The 21,377-nt window shown below is 39.4% G+C and overlaps 1 protein-coding gene across 2 annotated transcripts in view; it reads right to left on the bottom strand.

Moving 5' to 3' along the window:
- cpm (carboxypeptidase M) overlaps positions 1 to 21,377 on the bottom strand; it is a 70,948-nt gene that overhangs the window by 19,800 nt on the left and 29,771 nt on the right. The window contains exons 1-3 of one of the 2 annotated variants that reach the window (XM_062982603.1): positions 20,098 to 20,256; positions 19,507 to 19,666; positions 191 to 288 (exon numbers count right to left, since the gene is read on the bottom strand). In XM_062982603.1, the coding sequence (XP_062838673.1) occupies positions 191 to 288; positions 19,507 to 19,663 (255 nt within the window). In that variant the 5' untranslated portion in view covers positions 19,664 to 19,666; positions 20,098 to 20,256. Of the gene's footprint in view, positions 1 to 190; positions 289 to 19,506; positions 19,667 to 20,097; positions 20,257 to 21,377 lie in introns of those variants that run through there. The other variant, XM_016995861.2, reaches the window with a different exon arrangement.

Consider the following 21,377-nt stretch of genomic DNA (forward strand, 5'->3'; position numbering starts at 1 on the left):
TTCGTGACAGTTTAATTCTTCCATATTGTAAAAAATCACAAATGGCTAACCCCTAATAGATTATTGGAGTCAGATTGTCCTCAAAACCACCACCACAAGTCTCCTCTGTGTATGTGAGTTGGTCTACTTCCAAGGCACCTGGTAAATAATAATGTTAAAAAAACGGCAACAGTTGAAGTTGTACACGTACCTCGTCCCCATGCATATTAGCAACATACTTGAACTCTGGTATGCCAATCCTATGCTGGGTTGGGAACCTTCCCAGAGCAAGAACCCACAGGTCTCTACCTTTAAGTGGAAAAGAAATTTTTATGTATACAGTGATGAAATAACACAAACAAAAACAATGAAGATTTAGAACAAATGTTTTTGCTTAGAATTGATTCCCCTTGCTTTCTTTCCCCGTCCCTGTTCCTAGAATAGCAGACATTTAATCTCTGGGATACACTGACTGCGAAGGAGCTTTTTTGCAATCCGCAATCGCAGAACACCACAACAAAGTCCAGTTGAAATTAGAGAATGGTCATATTGACTCCTGGATTCTGGAAGTTAAAATCACAAAAATAACTTTTCCAACGGTCTGGTTATAACTCAGGGTGGGTATGCACAAGATTGCAGCCCCCACATTCTTTTTTTAGCTTAGTCAAGAAATAAATAAATCTTTAAACAGTATAATGGGTACAAAATAGTTTGCCCGGTCTCAAAGCTGAAGCAGATTGCAGGAACGAAAGAATTTTACTCATGAGAACAAGGCTGTTAAAATGCATCAACAGGAAATGTGCTGGGAAGGAAATTGAAAAACAAAAAAAGTAAAACAAGCAGCGCTTAGTAAAACAGATGTATGTATGGTATGGTACGGAAATAAACTTTCTTAACAAGCCAAACATGGAATAAATGGTTGGTCAGACATTTGGAGACACTGGGAAAAACTGCAAAACTAAATATGTCTAAAAGGCTGTTGGTGTATATATTTTAAAAGATCATGTAATGGTTTGTTTTGAGACATTTTGGTCTCCGAGGTATAAAATCCAAGAGGCATCCCACCCACTAATTAATTTGAGGGCACAAACCACCGGGAGGTTCTCGACCTCATTAAAATGAATGGATACTCTCTATTCACGACTATGGCGCTAGTGCTGTAGATCATTCAAGTGGACTATACCCCATTCAGCGCCAGGGAAAGTTACATTTTACAGCTTTAACTCACAGAATTTCAGAACCAGAACAACCCTCAATCATGCTTGCTGGATACTCTTGAGAGCTATAATAATTGAAAAGAAAATATACATTTTTTCCAGATGATGGCCCCAGTCTCAGGGCCCTCCCACACAGCCATATAACCCAGAATATCAAGGCAGAAAATCCCACAATGTCTGCTTGAACTGGGTTATCTGAGTCCACACTGCCATATATCCCAGTTCAAAGAAGATAATGTGGGATTTTATTCAGCTGTGTGGAAGGGACCTCATTCTACTACCCAAAATTCACCATATGAAGCAGATGCTTCAGATGATCTTGTGCTACGTCTTTTTGAAGTCTACCTATGGCACCTTCTCCACTGACATATAATTCAGATCAAAGCAGATTATCCACATTATCTGCTTTGAACTGGATTATATGAGTCTACACTGTCATATCATCCAGTTCATTTATTTTATTTATTTCGTGTCAAAAGCACTGCAAAATAAATACATTTAAAAGTGATAAAATAAAGGAATCACAAGCAGCTAAATAGTTTTATACCAAAACTATTTTTGGGGGGACACGGAAAGAGCCTCCTCGAAAACTGAGTAAATCTAATTGGCCGTCCCCTGGACAACATTTCTTCTAATCTTTCCAACCCAAAAGCATTGCTTGTAAACATTTTAAATATAATCCAGTTCAAAGTAGATAATCTGGATTTTATATGGCAGTGTAGGTGGGGTCTCAAGCAAAGGCTTAGCAGAAATAAAACAGGTTCAATGGTGAAAGTAGGCATTGTCCAATGAGGACAGCAATGTAAATGTTCTTCTATAGTAATGAACAGAAATGGACAAATTGCTTTTCAGAAGCAATAAGATCCATTATCATTGCCATCTTTAAACAGGAACCAGCTGCTGTTACTCATTACAATGATAAAAGTTGGTAACACATGATGTTGCTTTTATACTACCCATTACTTTTCCATTACTTTTGATTACCTTTTTTGAGGGTGGGGATTATGAAGACGGCCATGAAAGCAACAGTCCTTTTCAATAGTGCCACACTGCCTCTGAAGGCCCTTCCACACAGCCATAGAACCCAGAATATCAAGACAAAAAATCCCACAATATCTGCTTTGAACTGGGATATTTTAGGCCCCTTCCACACAGCTGAATAAAACTCCATATTTTCTGCTTTGAACTGGGATATATGGCAGTGTGAACTCAGATAACCCAGTTCAAAGCAGACATTGTGGGATTTTCTGCCTTGATATTCTGGGTTATATGGCTGTGTGGAAGGGCTCCAAGTCCACACTGCCATATATTCCAGTTCAAATCAGATAATGTGGGATTTTATTCAGTTGTGTAGAAGGGCCTGGAGGAGGATTGCATGTAGCCATACAAGCTAATAATATCTTGACTAATTAAAATGTGTGGATCAGTCCTCCATGCATTTGTTTAATCCTCAATTGCCTGTCACCATATGTTGTGGCTGCAAGTTCCATCAATTATGTATTGCACTATAGTTCATCTCTCCCCTTCTCCTCCCAACCTTTAAAGGTCAATTTCAGCAATATATTAGACTCAAAACATCTCCTGGATTAGTGTCCTGTAGCTACTTTTTCTTCAAAATGAAAGTGCTTTTTTATTCTAGAAATGTGCCCGTTGGTCTCTAGACTTACCACCACAGTGGATTATATCTAACATAGGTCCCCATTTATTTCAGACTAGCTTGAGTTAGCATTAATTGGGACTTAATTTTGAATAAATATTCACAGGAATATAAATTTGGGAAAAAATCTGTTTGGGAAACTGCTCTCAGACAGACCGAGATATAACTTTCTAAGCTATGAGAGGATTATAGTGTAGGTAAGCAAGAGAGGAGTTTTCCATTATATATAACAACAGTTGTGTGGTTGCCTCTACTGGATATAAGCATGCTTATCTATCTATCTATCTATCTATCTATCTATCTATCTATCTATCTATCTATCTATCTCCACTATCAATCTTAAAAGTTTACATACAGGCTTTGTAAGGGTGGGCTGTTACTGACAGGTTGGCGGTTTGAATCCAGGGAGAGTGAGTGAGCTCCCTCTGTCAGCTCCAGCTCCCCATCCTCTCATTGAGGAACACAAAAACAAATTGATCCACTAGTTGATAACCATATCAGGGATTACCTGTTATTGGGTCGTGTATATATCAGATACTAGAATCTTTTCCTGTTGAGATTTATACAGGTTATGTTGTATATGTTCAGTAGATGAATAAGGTGTACAACACATCCTAGAAATACAGGGTGTTTGAAAAAGAACTCCCTATTCACCATTGAATTTCAATGGTGAATAGGGAGTTCTTTTTCAAACACCCTGTATATTTGACAATAATATATATATTTTAAGAAAAATATACACAATTAGTCCGAATAAGAATATTTACTTTAGCATTTCCTTATTGACTACTAGAACTACATGAACAAAGTAGTGAGAACTAAACATTGTTTTGGAAATCTTATTTTTATTTACACCATTTGCTTAGCATTTTGACATAGATATCTGTGCCTGATTGATTGGGACACAAGAGAAGCTTCTCACAAGGATGGCAAAACATCGAACATCAGGGCAACGTCCTTGCAGACGGCCAATTCTCTCACACCAGAAGTGATTGCAAGTTCTCAAGTCATTCCTGACACGAAAAAAGTAAGGGTGAAAAACTCAAGACATAGTGTTGATTTAGGTATGAGAATAAATTCTCTTTTCACAGGTGAATCCACAGTGTAGAATTGTAGCAGATTAATACTGCTTGAACTGCCGATCCTCCCTCCTATGGAATATTGGGATTTGTAGTTTGATGAAGTTCCTGCTCGAAAGTTCTAGTCCATTCCACTGAACTACAACACCATAGTTTTCTAGTTTAAAATTCTAAAACAACTCTGAACAAACGACAAACCCAAAGCTTCCCTGTGATTCAGAGTGCCAATTAAAGTGATTATCAATGTCTTATAATTGTACAGTGTGGGTAGCTCCGTTCCTACTTCAATTAAAGCACCGGAAACAACAATAAAACAATATAGCAGTCAGTTCTGTTTACAATTTTAAATCAACTGTTGTGTAACAAGAATATTTTGCTGCTGCATTTGATTCAGAACAATCCCTTCCAAACCATTCAATGACTTATTAAAATTATTGTTAATTATCACCAACTTTAGGTCTCAGTAAAACCAACTGTTTCTATTGACCGGAAATCTTTACAGCTCTTTATGACAGTGGCTTATTTCAAGATGTATTTAATTTTTTCTCTTCCAAAGAGGATTTTGCTACACTAAAGAAATGGAGATGTAGAGAGACGGTCATTAAATACATGGCTGGTGTATTTCCAAGAAAGAAATACACAATGGCTTGATATGCAAAACACTCCAAGAAAGGATATTGATGGGCAGCATTTATTCATTTCAACAACAGCAGCTTGTTGGCATAGAAATAAACAAAAACAGTAGTTGTCTATGTTGTTTTAGGGCTCAACCAGATACTATCCTTGTTATATTATTAGAAATAATGTCAGGAGTGCAGTGGGCAATTTTTATTATTATTTAGGGTAGTGATTCCCAACCCGTGGGCTGGAAGGCAGAAGTGGGCAGAGAGAATGTAAATCTGTTCTGTGAACTTCCTTCCTCTTTATTAATTTAATTTAATTTATTTCCTCTCCTTTCTGCAGAACTTTGTTTTTAGGCCTGTTTCTGGGATTATTTGGGGTGCTGATTCAGAAAATTGCATTGGATAGACCACATCAGCTGTAGATTACTAAATATGGATTTCTGTGAGCGCACAGATGGCGACTGCTTGGTGGCATATCTTCTGTATCAGAAACTAGAGCTGATGTGGTCTATCCAAAGCAATTTTTTGAATCAGCAACCCAAATAACCAAACCGAATCTAAAGTTGACCAAAAACTGATTTGTAACCCTTTTGGTACTAATGTTGGAGAGTGGTCCCTGGTCAAAGTGGTCCTGTAAGGCTCTGGAAGTTCTTGTAGTTGAAATCAAGCTCACAACAATAATACGCTGGAAGCAAATTATTCATACCGCCTTTCCACAATCACTGAATAACAGTTCTAAAGATTTCCCACTCAATCACCCTGTAATATAACAGCCCAACTCCCATCGTCCCTTCGTGGCCAAACACTGTGTCCACAGTCTGTTAACTGCAATTTCTATTTCCTTCACAAAACAGATGTCTTATATACACTACCCTGCAACCAGCCTCTCTCCCCGCCCCCGCCCCCCCCCCCCCCCCCCGCCTCCTTTATGGCAGAGAACCAAAGTAGTCAGTTCCAGGCTGCTACAGTGATCCTGACAGGTTCTTGGTCAAGTGGCACCTGGTCAAAAAAAGGTTGGGAACCACTGATTTAGGAGAATTTTTAAAATTATTTTTGTACCCCACCTCCATCTCCCTGAAGGGACTCAGGGCGGCTTACATGGGGCCAAACCTGGATAAAACAGCAAACAAACTAAAATAACATCAGAAAATACAGACAGAAATTAAATTAACACTCTAAACGTAATAATATATATATAAAGGCAATAATAGTAGAAACATGGATTTGGCACCCAAGTAGAAAAAATAAAATGAACTGGGTAAAGTGCAGTGAGTGAATATTGTAAACAAGGTAGATGATTAAGTGCTATCGTCAATAGGAGAGCAACTTGGAGTGGGGTGGACCCTGTGACTATAATACACTGATAGGACAAGATAAAGTACAACAGATGAGGAAATTGACGTAAATACAGGTCTATCATGGAGATGGGGAAATCATTCTCCAAAAGCCTGTTGGAAGAGCCAAAGAGAGAATGGTGTTTAGCCTTCCCTTCTTCAGTCATGATCATAGGGGAGAATCACATATAACCCTGGTATGGCTGTGAGCCTTGAAAACTGGAATAAGGGCCCTTTCACACAGCCATATAACCCAGAATGTCAAAGCAGATAATCCACAATACCTCTTTTGAACTGGATTATATGAGTCTACACTGCCATATAATCCAGTTCAATGTGGATTGTATACAGCTGTGTGGAAGGGTCCTAAGTGTGAGCTTTTTTTCCTCTCCTCTCCTCTTCTTTCTTTCTTTCCTTCCAATAGCTGCCCTCTTGCATCAAAGTTAAGGTGTTTGTATCTTGGAGTTATTATCCCTTTGCTCCAAGCAAAATTACCCTGTCCAGAAATGGAAAGAAAGGCAAGGCAGGTGACATTATTATCACTCTAATAAAACACATCCAACCCACCTCACCAGGCAGGCAGTGGCAGGTTGCCAACTGCACTAAGAAAATTTAAAATTACTCACTGAAGCTAGCTGTTGTGCTGACAGGACCCAGGTGCTACTCCCTTTGAATCATAAGTACCTGGAAATAGGCTACCACTAGAACACCACCTCGATTGCTTGTTTGTTTTTCATTTACAGAAACACCCCACAATGATTGGGAGCTTGTATTTGATGCTTTCCAACCAACCTCTCCCACGCTACACACACCCCTATTAAATGCAATTTTTCAATTGCTGTATTTCCGTAGGTTGATTGTCAGTGTCAACATACAGTTGCCACAGAAGATCTTTAAACAATTTTAATGGGAACACCGGGTTACTGTGAGTTTTCCGGGCTATGTGGCCATGTTCCAGAAGTATTCTCTCCTAATGTTTAGTTGACATCTACAGCATGCATCCTCAGAGATCTTCACAATCTCAGAGAATGTCTGCAATAGATGTGGGCAAAACATCAGGAGAGAATGCTTCTGGAACAGCCCGAAAAACTCACAGCAACCCAGTGATTCCAGCCATGGAAGCCTTCAACAACACATTAATGACAAAACTTACATACAATGAGTTGTATGAACTTGTAATTACTTTTAAACTAGGTTACCTACAATTGTTTTGCTCTTTGCACACCAAAAGCAACTACAAGTTATGAACAGGAGAGGTTCATACCAGCATTTTTTTAAAAAAAACTCTACAATCAGGACAGTATATAAAGAACAATACTTAAAATACAGGGGAATTCCAGACAGGAAACAATCAGGGTCAACTAACACCTCCCAACAAAGGATTCTCCTAGGCAGGAAGCAGCCAGGCTTTGAAGCTGCAAGGCTATTCAAGGCTAAGGTGGCCAGTTGCAACATTCATACTTGGCTCAAACAGACAAGAGTTCTTTCTCCCAACCTGGACATTCCACAGATATATAAACCCCACTTGCCTGGTTTCCAACAGACATCACAACCTCTGAGGATGCTTGCCACAGATGTGGACAAAATGTCAGGAGAGAATGCTTCTGGAATATGGTCATACAGCCCTGTAACAACCAGCATTTTCTATCTATCTTTGGGTAGAAAAGGAAAGGGTTAACACACCTGTGATGTTTGTTTTGCTGTCTGTGCACCTGTTCAGAAGATTTCACCTTACTTTCTGTCCCTGTGATAATTGAATTTTGAAAAATTTGGCTTGCGGTGGAAACAAGGATTGGTGATAAAGCTTCAGTTGAGACACCTTTTCCCCACAATAACCCTTTCAGGTGTGAATTTCTCTCACTCACGTTCTTAACTATGAGTCATTTGTAACTCGGGGACTGCCTGTATGTATAGGATGTAGTGAAGAACACACTCATGCAGTTTTTACTACAGTATATGTTAATTGCAGCCATAGGAATCATTCAACACAAGGTCTGCATATGTCCTCCCTAGACATTTTTGTGGCTCCTGGACCAAAAAATAAGAAGTTACATTTCTGGAAGACTTGAGAACAGCAATTATCGTCTAGCACATTGTGTGCTTCCCTCTACTTCCAGAAGAACATCTGTTTGTTTGTTTTCTTGTTTTGATGCAGGGATGGATATCTTCATCAGGAAGTTATTTTTATATCTGCATTCATGCAAAAGGAATAATATGCAAAAGGATCCATGGACCAGTAAAACTGCAGCTAGATTACCAGCACTTGCCCACTTCTGCTTTGGTAGGATAAACCAAAATAATGTTTTAAAAAAACCTCTGAGTGATTTTCCTTCTTCTTTGAACTCTAGCAGAGAGTGGTGCAAGTGGTGTAACTATCTTCAACAAATTGCTTTTTGCAACACGAGACAAATATTTTTTCAGGTGTAATGTAGTAGACAACTCTAGAGCACCTCGAGGTCAATTTTCACCCCAAACATGCAACACACATTCTAGGCCCCATCTACATTGCCATATAAAATCCAATTTTTTCTGCTTTGAAGTGGATTATATGGCAGTGTAGACTCATATAATTCAATTCAATCAGATAATATGGGCTGCGGCTAGCACAGTGGGTTAAACCGCCAGCTACAGAAGATCTTGCCGACCGAACAATTGGCAGTACAAGCTGCGGGTTGGGGTGAGCTCCCGCCGTCAGCCCTAGCTTCTGGTTACCTAGCAGTTCAAAAACAGTAATGTGAGTAGATATGGTGGGGAGGTAAAAGGTGCACATGAAAACATGCCAGCAATTCGATCAGGAAGCTGTCCATGGACAACAGGCTCCTCGGCATGGAAAAATGAAACAACAGCATCTCCCCATGGCCAAGTCAAGTATAGCCTCCAGATGCCGGGATGAAAAAAGAAGGAAGCCTTGTCTATGTGCTGTCTGTCTTGTTGTCAATTGTATAATGGCACTGAATGTTTGCCATATATGTACCCTGTAATCCGTTCTGAGTCTCTTCGTGGAGATAGAGGGGAATATAAATAAAGTACGGTTTTTATTATTATTATTATTATTATTATTATTATTATTATTATTATTATTATTATTGATAATCTGGGTTTTATGGCAGTATAAAAGGGGCCATAGTCAACCTACAAGAATCTAAAAATGAAACCAAAAATATACATTTGCAACCATTTCCAGTTAAATCTGGTAGGGTTTTCTTGGCTTTTTGGAGATTTGTAGGAGAAAGGTGGCAAAGAGATAGTATTTACCATTAAACAAAAACAAATTTTGGTGATTCAGGGACCTTCCACACTGGCATATAACTCATAATATCAAGGCAGATAATGCACAATATCTGCTTTGAACTGGATTACCTGAGTCCACGCTGCCATATAATCCAGTTCAAAGGAGATAAACTGAATTTTATATGGCAGTGTAGAAAGGGCCTCATACTAAACCTCCAAGAAAATCAATAAAATCAGTGGGATGGAACCAGTCATAGTTAAAAGTTTGTTGTGTTCCTTCAAGTTGTTTCAAACATTTTTGGGGATTTCTTGGCAAGATTTGTTCAGAGGAGCTTTGCCACCATAATTTAAATGGGTCTAATCTAACTAAGACTGGATTTAGTCGCTGAAGCAAAATGGTCTGAGCATCACAACATACTGAGGGTTAGATAATAAGTTGTTATTTTCTTCAAATGTCCTTTAAGGAGGAAAAAAAAAGCAAATCCTGAAAACATTTTCTGGCATGTCAGCTTACCCTACGCCAAGCACACAGCCATAATAAAAAGCAATCTTCATAAATCACGCAGTTAATGCACCCAGACAATACCTTGTAGTTAGGAGGCACAATACTCTTCAAAAGTTATCTGAGCCAGATCATAATTATTGCCTGACCTGTTGTAAGCAGTATGTTTGATGACTGTTTCTCATGCAAATTGGTGTAACAGATATTTTTGAGCACCAGAAAGCTATAGATTTTAATCTTAAAGTACTAAATAAAGCATGCTAATCCTGATTCCATGAGTCAACCCTCCACATTTGCTGAGGTCACGGGAAAAGGACCACCATGAAAGGGAAAAGCACGGAGAAAGGAATGGCTATTTTTTCCTGATATAACACCTCTCTAAAATGTATAGATGTTACAGCATAACTCCATGGTAGACTCTGCCAAAAACTGACTATAGAATTGCATTGGAAGACCTAGAGGTTCTTGAGAAGGGTTCTCTCTAGAAATCTCTAGGTTAGTGGTTCTCAATCTGTGGGTCCCCAGATATTTTGGCCTTCAACTCCCAGAAATCCTACCAACTGGTAAACTGGCTGGAATTTCTGGGTGTTGTAGGCCAAAACACCTGGGGAGCCACAGGTTGAGAACCACTGCTCTAGGTCCTCCGGTATAATGGGAGGAAGTTGGCCGTAGATATTCCCAGAGAGAACATTTCAATCAAATCCATAAATATTTAAGTCTGCAAAAGTAAAAAAACATTAATTTGGAAGGATGACTATGGATGCCATCTTCTCCCAGTAATGCACTGTGTGAGGACATGAGAAAGGACCTTCTCTGCTGTGGGATCCCACTTATGGCAACATGGTGTCCAAGTTTTTGGGACCTAATATTTGTTTAAGATAAATGCACATGGTTTTAAATTATTTCAATCTTTTAATATTTTAACATTGTTTATAGTGTCTTTCAGTTTGTTTTTTATTATTTTACTAGCTTGGATACCCGGTGGTGCCCGGGTTATTTGAAAAATACATTGTTTGTTTTGGGGTGTTGGGTAATATCATTTAGTTAATTAGTACCACTATTTATTAGAAAAAAGCCAGTCTTTCATTTCGTTTTTTATGAATGCTCCCTTCAGAAAAAACATAAAAATGTGGGTGAACTACAATTCCCATAATCTTGGGTCAATCCTCCCCAAGCCAGCCCTGTATGCACAGCTGGCCATGTTGGATCTGTGTGCCAAGTTTGGTCCAGATCCATTGTCGGCTGGGTTCCATGCTCTCTGGATAAGGTTGAACTACAACTCCCATATGCTATCACCCCCAAACCCCACCTGTATGCACAGCTAGCCATTTTGGGTCTGTCTGCCAAGTGTGATCCAGATCCATCATTTGCTAGGTTCAGTGTTCTCTGAATACGGGTGAACTATAACTCTCAGATTTCACCCCAAAGTCCACCAGTACGCAAAGTTGGCCATGTTGGGTTTGTGTGCCAAGTGTGGTCCAGATCAGTCATCTTCTGGGTCCAAGTGTTTTCTGAATACGGGTGAATTGTAACCCCTGGATGCCAAGTTCAATCACCCCCAAACCCTGCCAGTATTCACAGTTGGCCGTGTTAGGTGTGCCAATTTTTGTCCAGATCCATCGTTGGTGGGGTTCTTATTTTTCTTATTTATTTGAAACATTATGGTTTTTTCTTATCTCTGTCTGCAAACAGAAACATACTTCTTCATTTGAAAGAGTTGCACTGTATAAGACTATAACTAAGGGTGCAGCTACACTATGGAATTAATACAGCTTGATACCACCTTAACTACAAAGTCTTTTGCTTTCTCTGGCAAATAGTGTTTTTGCCTCACCAAACTACAGCTCTCATGATTCCATAGCATTGAGGCATGGCACTGAAAGTGGTATCAAATTGTATTCATTACACAGTGTAGGCACAACCTATGGATATTTTAAAGGTTGGATATTGCCGACTTCGTAACCAAGGTCTAATTCTGCAATGAACTCCAGATGTGTGCAATGCATTTGGTACCACTGTGAGCTCAATAGATATAAACCATAAGTAGAAGAGTTCTGTTTTGCATTTAAGCAGGCAATAATAAAACAATTTAGATTCTCATATGCATATTACATCTGAAACAAATGGGGTTTAATCTAAACACAGAAATTTAAAAACAGTTTACAGGCAACATTTGGAATTCTGGTGTCAGAACTATTTCCTCCCCAAATGTCGTATATGAACAAAAAGTATTAAGAGGAGCACAGTGAGCTTCGCACAAAGATTGGATTGTCACTCTGCCCTGTGCTTATTCTGAATGAACAACGGCACAGGACTAAAGAGCTGGGCGCCACATTCATCTGTCTACCTGGCACTGTTTGTGGCAAGGACATTTTCCAAAAACAGCAAAAGATACGATAATAGGCATCTAGCGTTTCTCAACAAAAGGATGGCAGCTTCTACTACGAGCAAAGTTTATTTGGAACAAAAGATCTCCTTAAATGGCTGGCACCACATCCCTAAAAACGGAACACAGAAGTTCTCACGTTAAATCAATTAGATCCTTTATCCCCTTGAATTCCTTTCATTTTGCATTTTTTTCAGAAACACCAAGGAAGCTAGATTTCTATCACTGCATTTGCCTTGCACAATTCTTTTTACCTACAGTCACAAAACGTTTGCAACCACATCTGACAGTAAAATCTCTACAGCTAGTTCATGTTAACAGCTCTCCTTCCATGCAGTTCCTCATTTTTCCTACAAAATCCAGATTCAGCAGGCAGGGTTATGAGGACAGATGATGGACTTCTCAAGAAAATACTGTATAGTATTTCTCAAATAATAGTGTCATCTGCTAAGCAAGTGACAGTTTAGGGAACTTAATGTGGCAAACCCCTATGAAACTATAGCAGGAAACAAGAATCTGGTGTTAAATCAGATTTTGACATGGCAACAATTTTTTTTCAGTAAATCTAGATCATATCAATTTATGTAGAAACTGCTTATTAGACATTTAAGATAAGATATGTTATAGGAAGTAAAAATAGTCTAAATTCTGTGTGAGTGACTAAGTTATGCACCAAATGGTAAAACTATTCAATAAACATCACAATTGTGGACAAATCCACTAGCATTCGAATCATGGGATTGGACCTAATTTTTTTTAATTATTAGCATGATCTGCCACCCTTTCCCCAGATTCCCTTGTTCATCCTGATCTTAGCTATAATCCTCACTGTAGCTGGAAGGAAAATGGACTTTCCCAATCACAAAACACTGTCCAGTGCTATTTCCATTCCAATGCCAAATAATTTGAGATGGCTTGGTCAATCAAATGGTCAATTAAGACCATTAATGGTTTTATGATATTTATATGTTTTAATTGTTTATTACATTGATGTATTGTATTTTATGTTGTTGAATGTGTGGCATCGAATATTGCCATTTTTACGCGGCTCTGAATTCCCTGCAAGGGTGAGAAGAGTGGGAAAGAAAGAAAGTTAATAATAATAATAATAATAATAATAATAATAATAATAATAATACTTTGTAGAAATGGGAAATGGCTATAACAGCTTGGTTTTTTGTTTATCATGTCAAGAGTGACTTGAGAACATATTGCAAGTCACTTCTGGTGTGAGAGAATTGGCCATTCATAAAGATGTTGCTCAGTGGATGCCTGGATGTGTTAACTGGGAGGCTTCTCTCATATCCCTGCAAGCTAGAGCTGATAGACAGGAGCTCACCCCATCTTGTGGATTCAAACCGGCAACCTTCAGGTCAGCAACCCAACCTTCAGGTCAGCAGTTCAGCTGGCATAAGGATTCAACCCATTGTGTCGTCGCGGCTCCTTGTTGATATCAACAGCTTGTTGATAAGAATCAATACAGCTATCTGCATTTGTTGACATTCCTTGTGGATCTAAACCACAGCTCTGATGGACGGACACATTTTTAAATCTGCCACTGCTTTTTCACTTGTTGCCAGGTTATCTGGAGGGCTGACTGCATATAAAGTTTCTCAATAACTAGCATTGGCTATAAGAATATTACTATTGCAGTGCTATCCCTAAGGCCAAACACAACTAGGGCTCAACACTTGGATTAAATTAGGAGAACCACTATTTAACCTCCTCACAAACATAAAAACACAGAACTGCTGAATTGTTCACATCAGTAGAACAGAAGGGTGTCCTGGCCTTTTATCCCTGTTTTAAGGAGGGTAATTGCTCTCCAAAGTTGCTGTTCACCCCATAGTGGAGAGGATACAGTTTCCACAATCATTGTTGCAACTCCACTGGACCCGTACAGCAATTTCTTAACTAAACTTCACACACAATAGATTAGAAGATGAGCTATGGATTCCCCACCATAATGCAACGTTGATGCTCATACATACATTTGCCAGAACTTGTATATTTACTTGATATATTGTTCCACCAAATTCAACTAAACATACTTCCTAGTGAGTATTATGGTGGGCTATTACTGCGATGCAGTGAATATCCTGGAGTTAAACCCTTGTGTTGACTGAACTGCTGACCTGAAGGTTGGCGGTTCAAACCCACAAGACGATTTGAGCTTCCATCTGTCAGCTCTAGCTTTCCATGTGGGGACATGAGAGAAGCCTTTCAGCAGGATGGTAACACATTCAGGCATCTCCTGGGCAACGTCTCTGTAATGGCCGATTCTCTCACACCAGAAGCGACTTGCAGTATGTTCTCAAGTCGCTTCTGACACAATGATAAAAAAGTGAGTATCCTTGCTAGTCTCTACTTAAATCAAATAGCTGGAAACGAGCAAAAACTTTATTATTCAAGAGCCAAGTTGACTCTGACTTTTCTAAGCATTTGGAAAATGTCATTTCTCCCCTGGATTAACTGCTGGGAAAGATATTTGGATTCCTCTAAAACAAAGGAGAACCAGTTTTGTTCGTTCATGAGAAAACAAAACAAGTAATGCAGAAAGTCAGCTTTATCCTAGGGAAATACGTATTATCAATAAAGAAACTTTTGTCTTTGTGAAATATCACATGAGTATTGCCCACATACCGTAAGCAACACGATTATAGTTCCAGTTAGATGTTAAAGGAATGAACATTCAAAAACTTTGCAGCTGATGATGTAAGCTATCCATGAAAGCACATATTATAGATTCCTTCTTTCCGGTTTATCTCAAAGGTGCTAAGGATTTTTTTCTTTTTATGCTAAAACAAGTTAATTCTGTGATTTCTCAGAATTCTGCAACAATTTGTAAATAACCAAAACATCCAAATGTTTGTGTTTTTAGCCTGCCTTGTTTAGATCAGGTCTTGGAAAAGTTACTTTTTGGGCTACAGCCCACAGATGCTCCTAGATAGTGGCTGAGTTCTAAACATATAAATCTGAAAAGTAATTTTTCCAAGCTCTGGTTTGGATATTTGAGATTGTATTGTTATTATCTCAATCCTAAACACATGGGCTGATAAGAGGTGTAGATCAGGGAAAGGGGGGTATTGAAAACAGGTTTTCCCCTGATATTAAGTCCAGTTGTGTCTGACTCTGGGGGTTGGTGCTCATCTCCATTTCTAAGCCGAAGAGCCGGCATTGTCTGTAGATACCTCCAAGGTCATGTGGCTGGCATGACTGCATGGAGCGCCGTTACCGTCCTGCTGGAGCAGTACCTATTGATCTACTCACATTTGCATGTTTTCAAACCCCTTCAAGACCCCTCCAAATAAGAATTTTGTTCCGCATGAAATTTTCCTCACATTTCTAGGCAAGAGTGAGACACTGAAAACCATTCATGCTAGACTTTTATATTTGTTGTGTTTGCATCTCCTTTGTCACTTTACTTGCCCCTTTACCTACTGGAATGCTGGAAATCTGAGAAGTGAGGAAAAGTACCATTTGAGGAGCAGAGTTCTTATTTTGAGGATAATGTCCTTATTTTATATACCATTCGCTGGAATGACAAGTGCTTAAATAGCCTAAAGCAGTGGTTCCCAACTTGTGGTCCGTGTACCACCAGTGGACTGCAAGAACTAAAATATGGTCCACGGCTTCACCGTTACTACTATGGATAACACAGCCCATTTTTTTCCTAGATTTCTTTATTTTTAGGCCTGTTCCTGGGATTATTTGGGTTGCTGATTCAGAAAACTGCATTGGAAAACAAGAGCTGATGTGGTCTATTTGATGCAATTTTCCGAATCAGCAACCCAAATAATCAAACTGAATCTAAAGCTGACCAAAAACTGATTCGTAACCCCCTTTTGGTACTAATGTTGGAGAGTGGTCCCTGGACAAAAAAGGCTGGGAACCATTGGCTAAAGGCACCAGATCCCATCTGATCTTGGAAACTAAGCAGGTTAGTAATTTGGTTAGTATTTGGATGGGATGCCACCAATGAGCACCAGACGTCTTTGTCTATATCAGAGGAAGGAATTGATAATACCACATTTTGAGTATACCTTGTTTTAGAGAGCCCTTTGGAATTCATGGGGTTGCCACAGATCAGCAGGTTAATATACATACTCACAATCTTGGGGTTGAACTGGGACAGGTCATGTTAAGTACAGCTGATCTGCTCCCCCTCCTTCCCCAATTTAGGAACATCTAACTTACTCTGAATTGGAATCCCAATTTCTGGTTTCTGTGACACTTCAGCCCACCAAAGGGTACCGAAGAGCATCGTGTTAGGGAAAACTACCCAAAATACAGCAGAGCAGCCAAAATATGCAGAAGCAGGATACATATAGTTGAGCATTCAGCTCACAGCAAGCAAACCGTGAAGTGCCGTGTGGCTGTAAAGAATTTAGAGCTTAGGAGGCAAACATGCAGAGTTCTGTCTTTAAAATCACAAAAGGTTTATTTACAAAAATAATAACTACATTTAATAGTAAATAACTGGGTCCTAGCTACTCTAAACTCCATCTCTTTCTAGGGTTCAAAAGAGAGGGAAAGCATTATATCTCTTCTGACACACAAGCAGAGAGAGATCTCAATACACACAGCACATACAAAGGAAGATGTAAAAGTAGAAAAGTCAAAGACAAAAGGCATGAGCCTGCAAAGTATCCATTCTACATAACCAATCAGGTTGAGAGCAGAAACAGAGAGGAAAGAAGAAATAGATACATTCCGACTGTCATTCAGAAGTCTGGGGGGGCGGGGGGAAGGAATTTCCCTCAGCCTATTTTAAGTTAACTTCCTCATTGAGGACTGCAGACTTGGGATTCAATTGCAACACATGACACTATCATAATCAAAATCAAATCTACATAGTGTTTTTGAGTTTTGAAAGATCTAAACATTGGGTCTGGCAAAAGTCGTAAAATATATACACATACATATACACACACACACACAAACACACACAGTTTATTTATATGGGAGCCAAAGTAGCTATAGTTTGACTTTCAGATCCACAGATTCTATACCCTCGATTTCAACCTCTCATAGGTTGAACCTACATATATTTATGTTTAAAATTCCAAAACACAACCCTTGATTTTTGCCATTTTACATAAGGAACACTATTTTACTATGTATAACACTATGTAACACAGTTTTTGTTACTGGGTTATAAATATAATTTCCTAATTGGTTCTATCATAAAACACAGGAAAAGTTTATTAAACTGCAAAAACTTTGGGTTGCTGTGGGTTTTCTGGGTTGTATGGCCATGTTCCACAAGCATTCTTTCCCAACGTTTCTATGGCAGGCATCTTCAGAGGTTGTGAGCAGTGTTGGAAACTAGGCAACTGGGATTTATATATCTGTGAAATGTTTAGGGTGGGAGAAAGAGCTTTTGTCTGTTTGAGGCAGGTGTTAATGTTTCAATTGGCTACCTTGATTAACATTTAACAGCCTTTCAGCTTCAAGGTCTGACTGCTTACTGCCTCAAACAGACAAAAGTTCTTTCTACCACCCTGAACATTCCACAGATATATAAACTTCACTTTCCTAGTTTCCAACAGACCTCACAACCTATGAGGATGCCTGCCATAAATGCAGCCAAAACGTCAGGAGAGAATGCTACTGGAACATGGCCATACAGCCTGGAAAACTCACTGCAACCCAGTGATTCCAACCATGAAAGCCTTTGACAATGCAACAACTTTGTTTTTACGGGACACCCGGCAGCACATTTTGCTATAGTTTTTCAATGAATATGTTACAGACTCTCAACCAATTCAACATATACTGTATTCCATGGCTATTGTATTTCATTTTTGTCCCATGCATTTTAATATGTGTATTTTACAGAAATGTATTTTAATATATGCATTTTATCAATTTGTTTTATGATGATTGAGTTGTCGAATGCTTTCATGGCCGGAATCACTGGGTTGCTGTGAGTCTTTCAGGCTGTATGACCATGTTCTGGAATATGGCCATACAGCCTGAAAGACTCACAGCAACCTAATTCAACATAGTTTGTGGCAGCCACAAAAATGAAGTTTCTGGAGTAGAACAACTACTGTCAAAGCAAGTACAACACAATTAAAAAGGAATCACACTTTCAAAGCAGGAACAGAAACTTTTTCAAATTGTGTTACATAGTGCAATGGGACTTGAGTATCCATGGATTTTGGTGTCCAGGGGGAGGATTGGGATCCAAGGTAGCTTTCAGAAATAGTAAATCCAAAGTAACTATAGTTTGACTTCCAGATCCACAGATTCTAAACCCACAAATTCAACCACACACAGGTTGAAACGACATATATTTATATTACAAATTCCAAAAGAAACCCTTAATTCATTTTACACAAATAACACTATTTTACTATAACACTATATAACACAGTTTTTGTTCCAGGGTTATAAATACCATTTCCTAATTGGCTCTATCATAAAAACACGAGGAAAGTTTATTAAACTGCAAAAGCTTTGTTTTGGCAGGACACCCGACAGCACATTTTGCTATAGTTTTTGAATGAACATATCAGAGTCTCAACCAAATGATTTCCCCTGACATTAAGTTCAATCGTGTCTGACTCTGAGGATTGGTGCTCATCTCCATTTCTAAGCCAAAGAGCCGTCGTTGTCCGTAGACACCTCCAAGGTCATGTGGCCGGCATGACTGCATGGAGTGCTGTTACTTTCCAGTCGGAGCAGTACCTATTGATCTACTCACATTTGCATGTTTTCAAACTGCTAGGTTGGCAGAAGCTGGGGCTAACAGTGGGCGCTCACTTCGCTTCCCACATTCGAACCTGTGACTTTTTGGTCTGCAAGTTCAGCAGCTCAGCGCTTTAACACACTGCGCCACCGGGGGCAGTTTGTGACAGCCAAAAAACCCCCAAAGTTTCTGGAGTAGAACAACTACTTTGAAACTATGTACAGTAGAGTCTCACTTATCCAAGCTAAGCGAATATCTTGGATAATAAGGAGGGATTAAGGAAAAGCCTATTAAACATCAAATTAGGTTATGATTTTACAAATTAAGCACCAAAACATCATGTTTTACAACAAATTTGACAGAAAAAGCAGTTCAATATGCAGTAATATTATGTTGTAATTACTGTATTTACGAATTTAGCATCAAAATATCACGATATATTGAAAACATTGACTACAAAAATGGCTTGGATAAGTGAGGCGAGGCTTGGATAAGCGAGACTCTACTGTACCACACAATTAAACAGGAATCGCACTTTCAACGCAGGACCAGAAACTTTTTCAAATTGTGTCCCATAGTGCAATGGGACTTGAACATCCATAGATTTTGGTGTCCAGGGGGAGCCTTGGGACCAAACCCCAGTGGATACCGAATTCCCACTGTACACACACATAGAGATGAAAGGAGGAATCACAATCCCCAAACATTTCCTTCCATTGTTCTCTCTCTCCTTAGATGCATGAACATTAACAAGCAGGGCGAGGAAGCAAGAGAAGAGGACCCAATGCCCACCAGCCTTACCTTGCACCGACTGGCCAATGCTGTATAAGTGAGTGATGGAAGAGTGGTTCTTGCTCACGGCCTTCAGGAAGGCTTCCATCTCCTCGGTGTGGTGGTAGCCGAAGTCCAGCGCAGAGGCCAACGGCAGCAGGAGAGACACCAAGCAGAGTCCACCCATCGCCTGGGTAGAAGGACACAGAGTAAATGGTCATGGGAGAGACCTGGAATGGATTTACACCAGGCATGGACCAACTTGGGTCCTCCAGGTGTTTTGGACTTCAACTCCCACCATTCCTAACAGCCTCAGGCCCCTTCCTTTTCCCCCTCAGCCGCTTAAGCGGCTGAGGGGGAAAAGGAAGGGGCCTGAGGCTGTTAGGAATGGTGGGAGTTGAAGTCCAAAACACCTGGAGGACCCATGCTTGACCCACAGTGTAGAATCAATGCAGCTTGACACCACTTGAACTGCCAAGGCTCAATTAAGACACCATGGGACTTGGAAGTTTGACAAGGTCTTCAGCCTATAGCAGTGAGGCATAGCAACTAAAAGTGGAGTCAAGATGCATTAATTCCAGCAGTTCCTCATACTCCCGCCCAGGGCTTCTCTCTCCTCACCCCACAAGTATCCCAAAGCCCCCTTTTTATCTCGGGATAACTCCTGTTGCTGCTGTTGCCTCCCTTTTCCCGGTTCTCCGACGCTGCTGCTATTGCTGCGGCTGCTTCTCAGGCTTTGCAGCCAAGCTGCGGGCAGAGCCCATCCCGAGGAGAGTCTCAACAGCGCTGGGACAGCCCTCCAGCCCGTGAGTGACGCAGGAGGCAGCCAATCCAGACAGAGGAAACCAGACCTGTCCCCAGCCCAGTCCCAGGTGTCCTCCTCCCAAGTACCAACCGCGTAAGGGGGGTTATTAGGGATGCTTCATTGATTAATTAATTTATTTATAATAATATTATTTTGTAATACAATATAATACTAATACAGTAGAGTCTCGCTTATCCAACATAAACGGGCCGGCAGAATGTTGGATAAGTGAATATGTTTGATAATAAGGAGAGATTAAGAAAAAGCTTATTAAACATCAAATTAGGTGATTATTTTACAAATTAAGCACCAAAACATTATGTTATACAACAAATTTGACAGAAAAAGTAGTTCAATATGAAATAATGCTATGTAGTAATTACTGTATTTACGAATTTAGTGCCAAAACATCACAATGTATTGAAAACATTGACTACAAAAATGCGTTGGATAATCCAGAACGTTGGATAAGCGAGTGTTGGATAAGTGAGACTCTACTGTAATACAATATACAGTAGAGTCTCACTTATCCAACATAAACGGCCAGGCAGAACGTTGGATAAGCGAATATATTGGATAATAAGGAGGGATTAAGGAAAAAAATTAAAAATTTCTACCCCGCCCTTCTCACCCGTCAGGGGACTCAGGGCAGCTTACAATATAAACATACACATCAAAAAACAGTTTTCATCAAATTTAAAAGTCCATCAAGATAAAAAATTATAATAAAATCAAGAATATACATTTAAATATACATTTAAGGCGCTTTCCATGTCCAGGTGGGGTCTGTCAGTAGGTCATATATTCATATCTCATTTTTGCTGGAGAATATCATTTTTGCTGGATAATATCATTTATGTTGGATAATAAGGAGAGATTAAGGAAAAGCCTATTACACATCAAATTAGGTTATGATTTTACAAATTAAACACCAAAACGTCATGTTTAACAACAAATTGGACAGAAAAGGTAGTTCAATACACAGTAATGCTGCGTAGTAATTACTGTATTTATGAATTTAGCACCAAAATATCACGATATATTGAAAACATTGACTACAAAAATGCGTTGGATAATCCAGAACATTGGATAAGCG

Source organism: Anolis carolinensis, chromosome 5 (genome assembly GCF_035594765.1).
Source record: "Anolis carolinensis isolate JA03-04 chromosome 5, rAnoCar3.1.pri, whole genome shotgun sequence".
Lineage (NCBI taxonomy): Eukaryota > Metazoa > Chordata > Lepidosauria > Squamata > Dactyloidae > Anolis > Anolis carolinensis.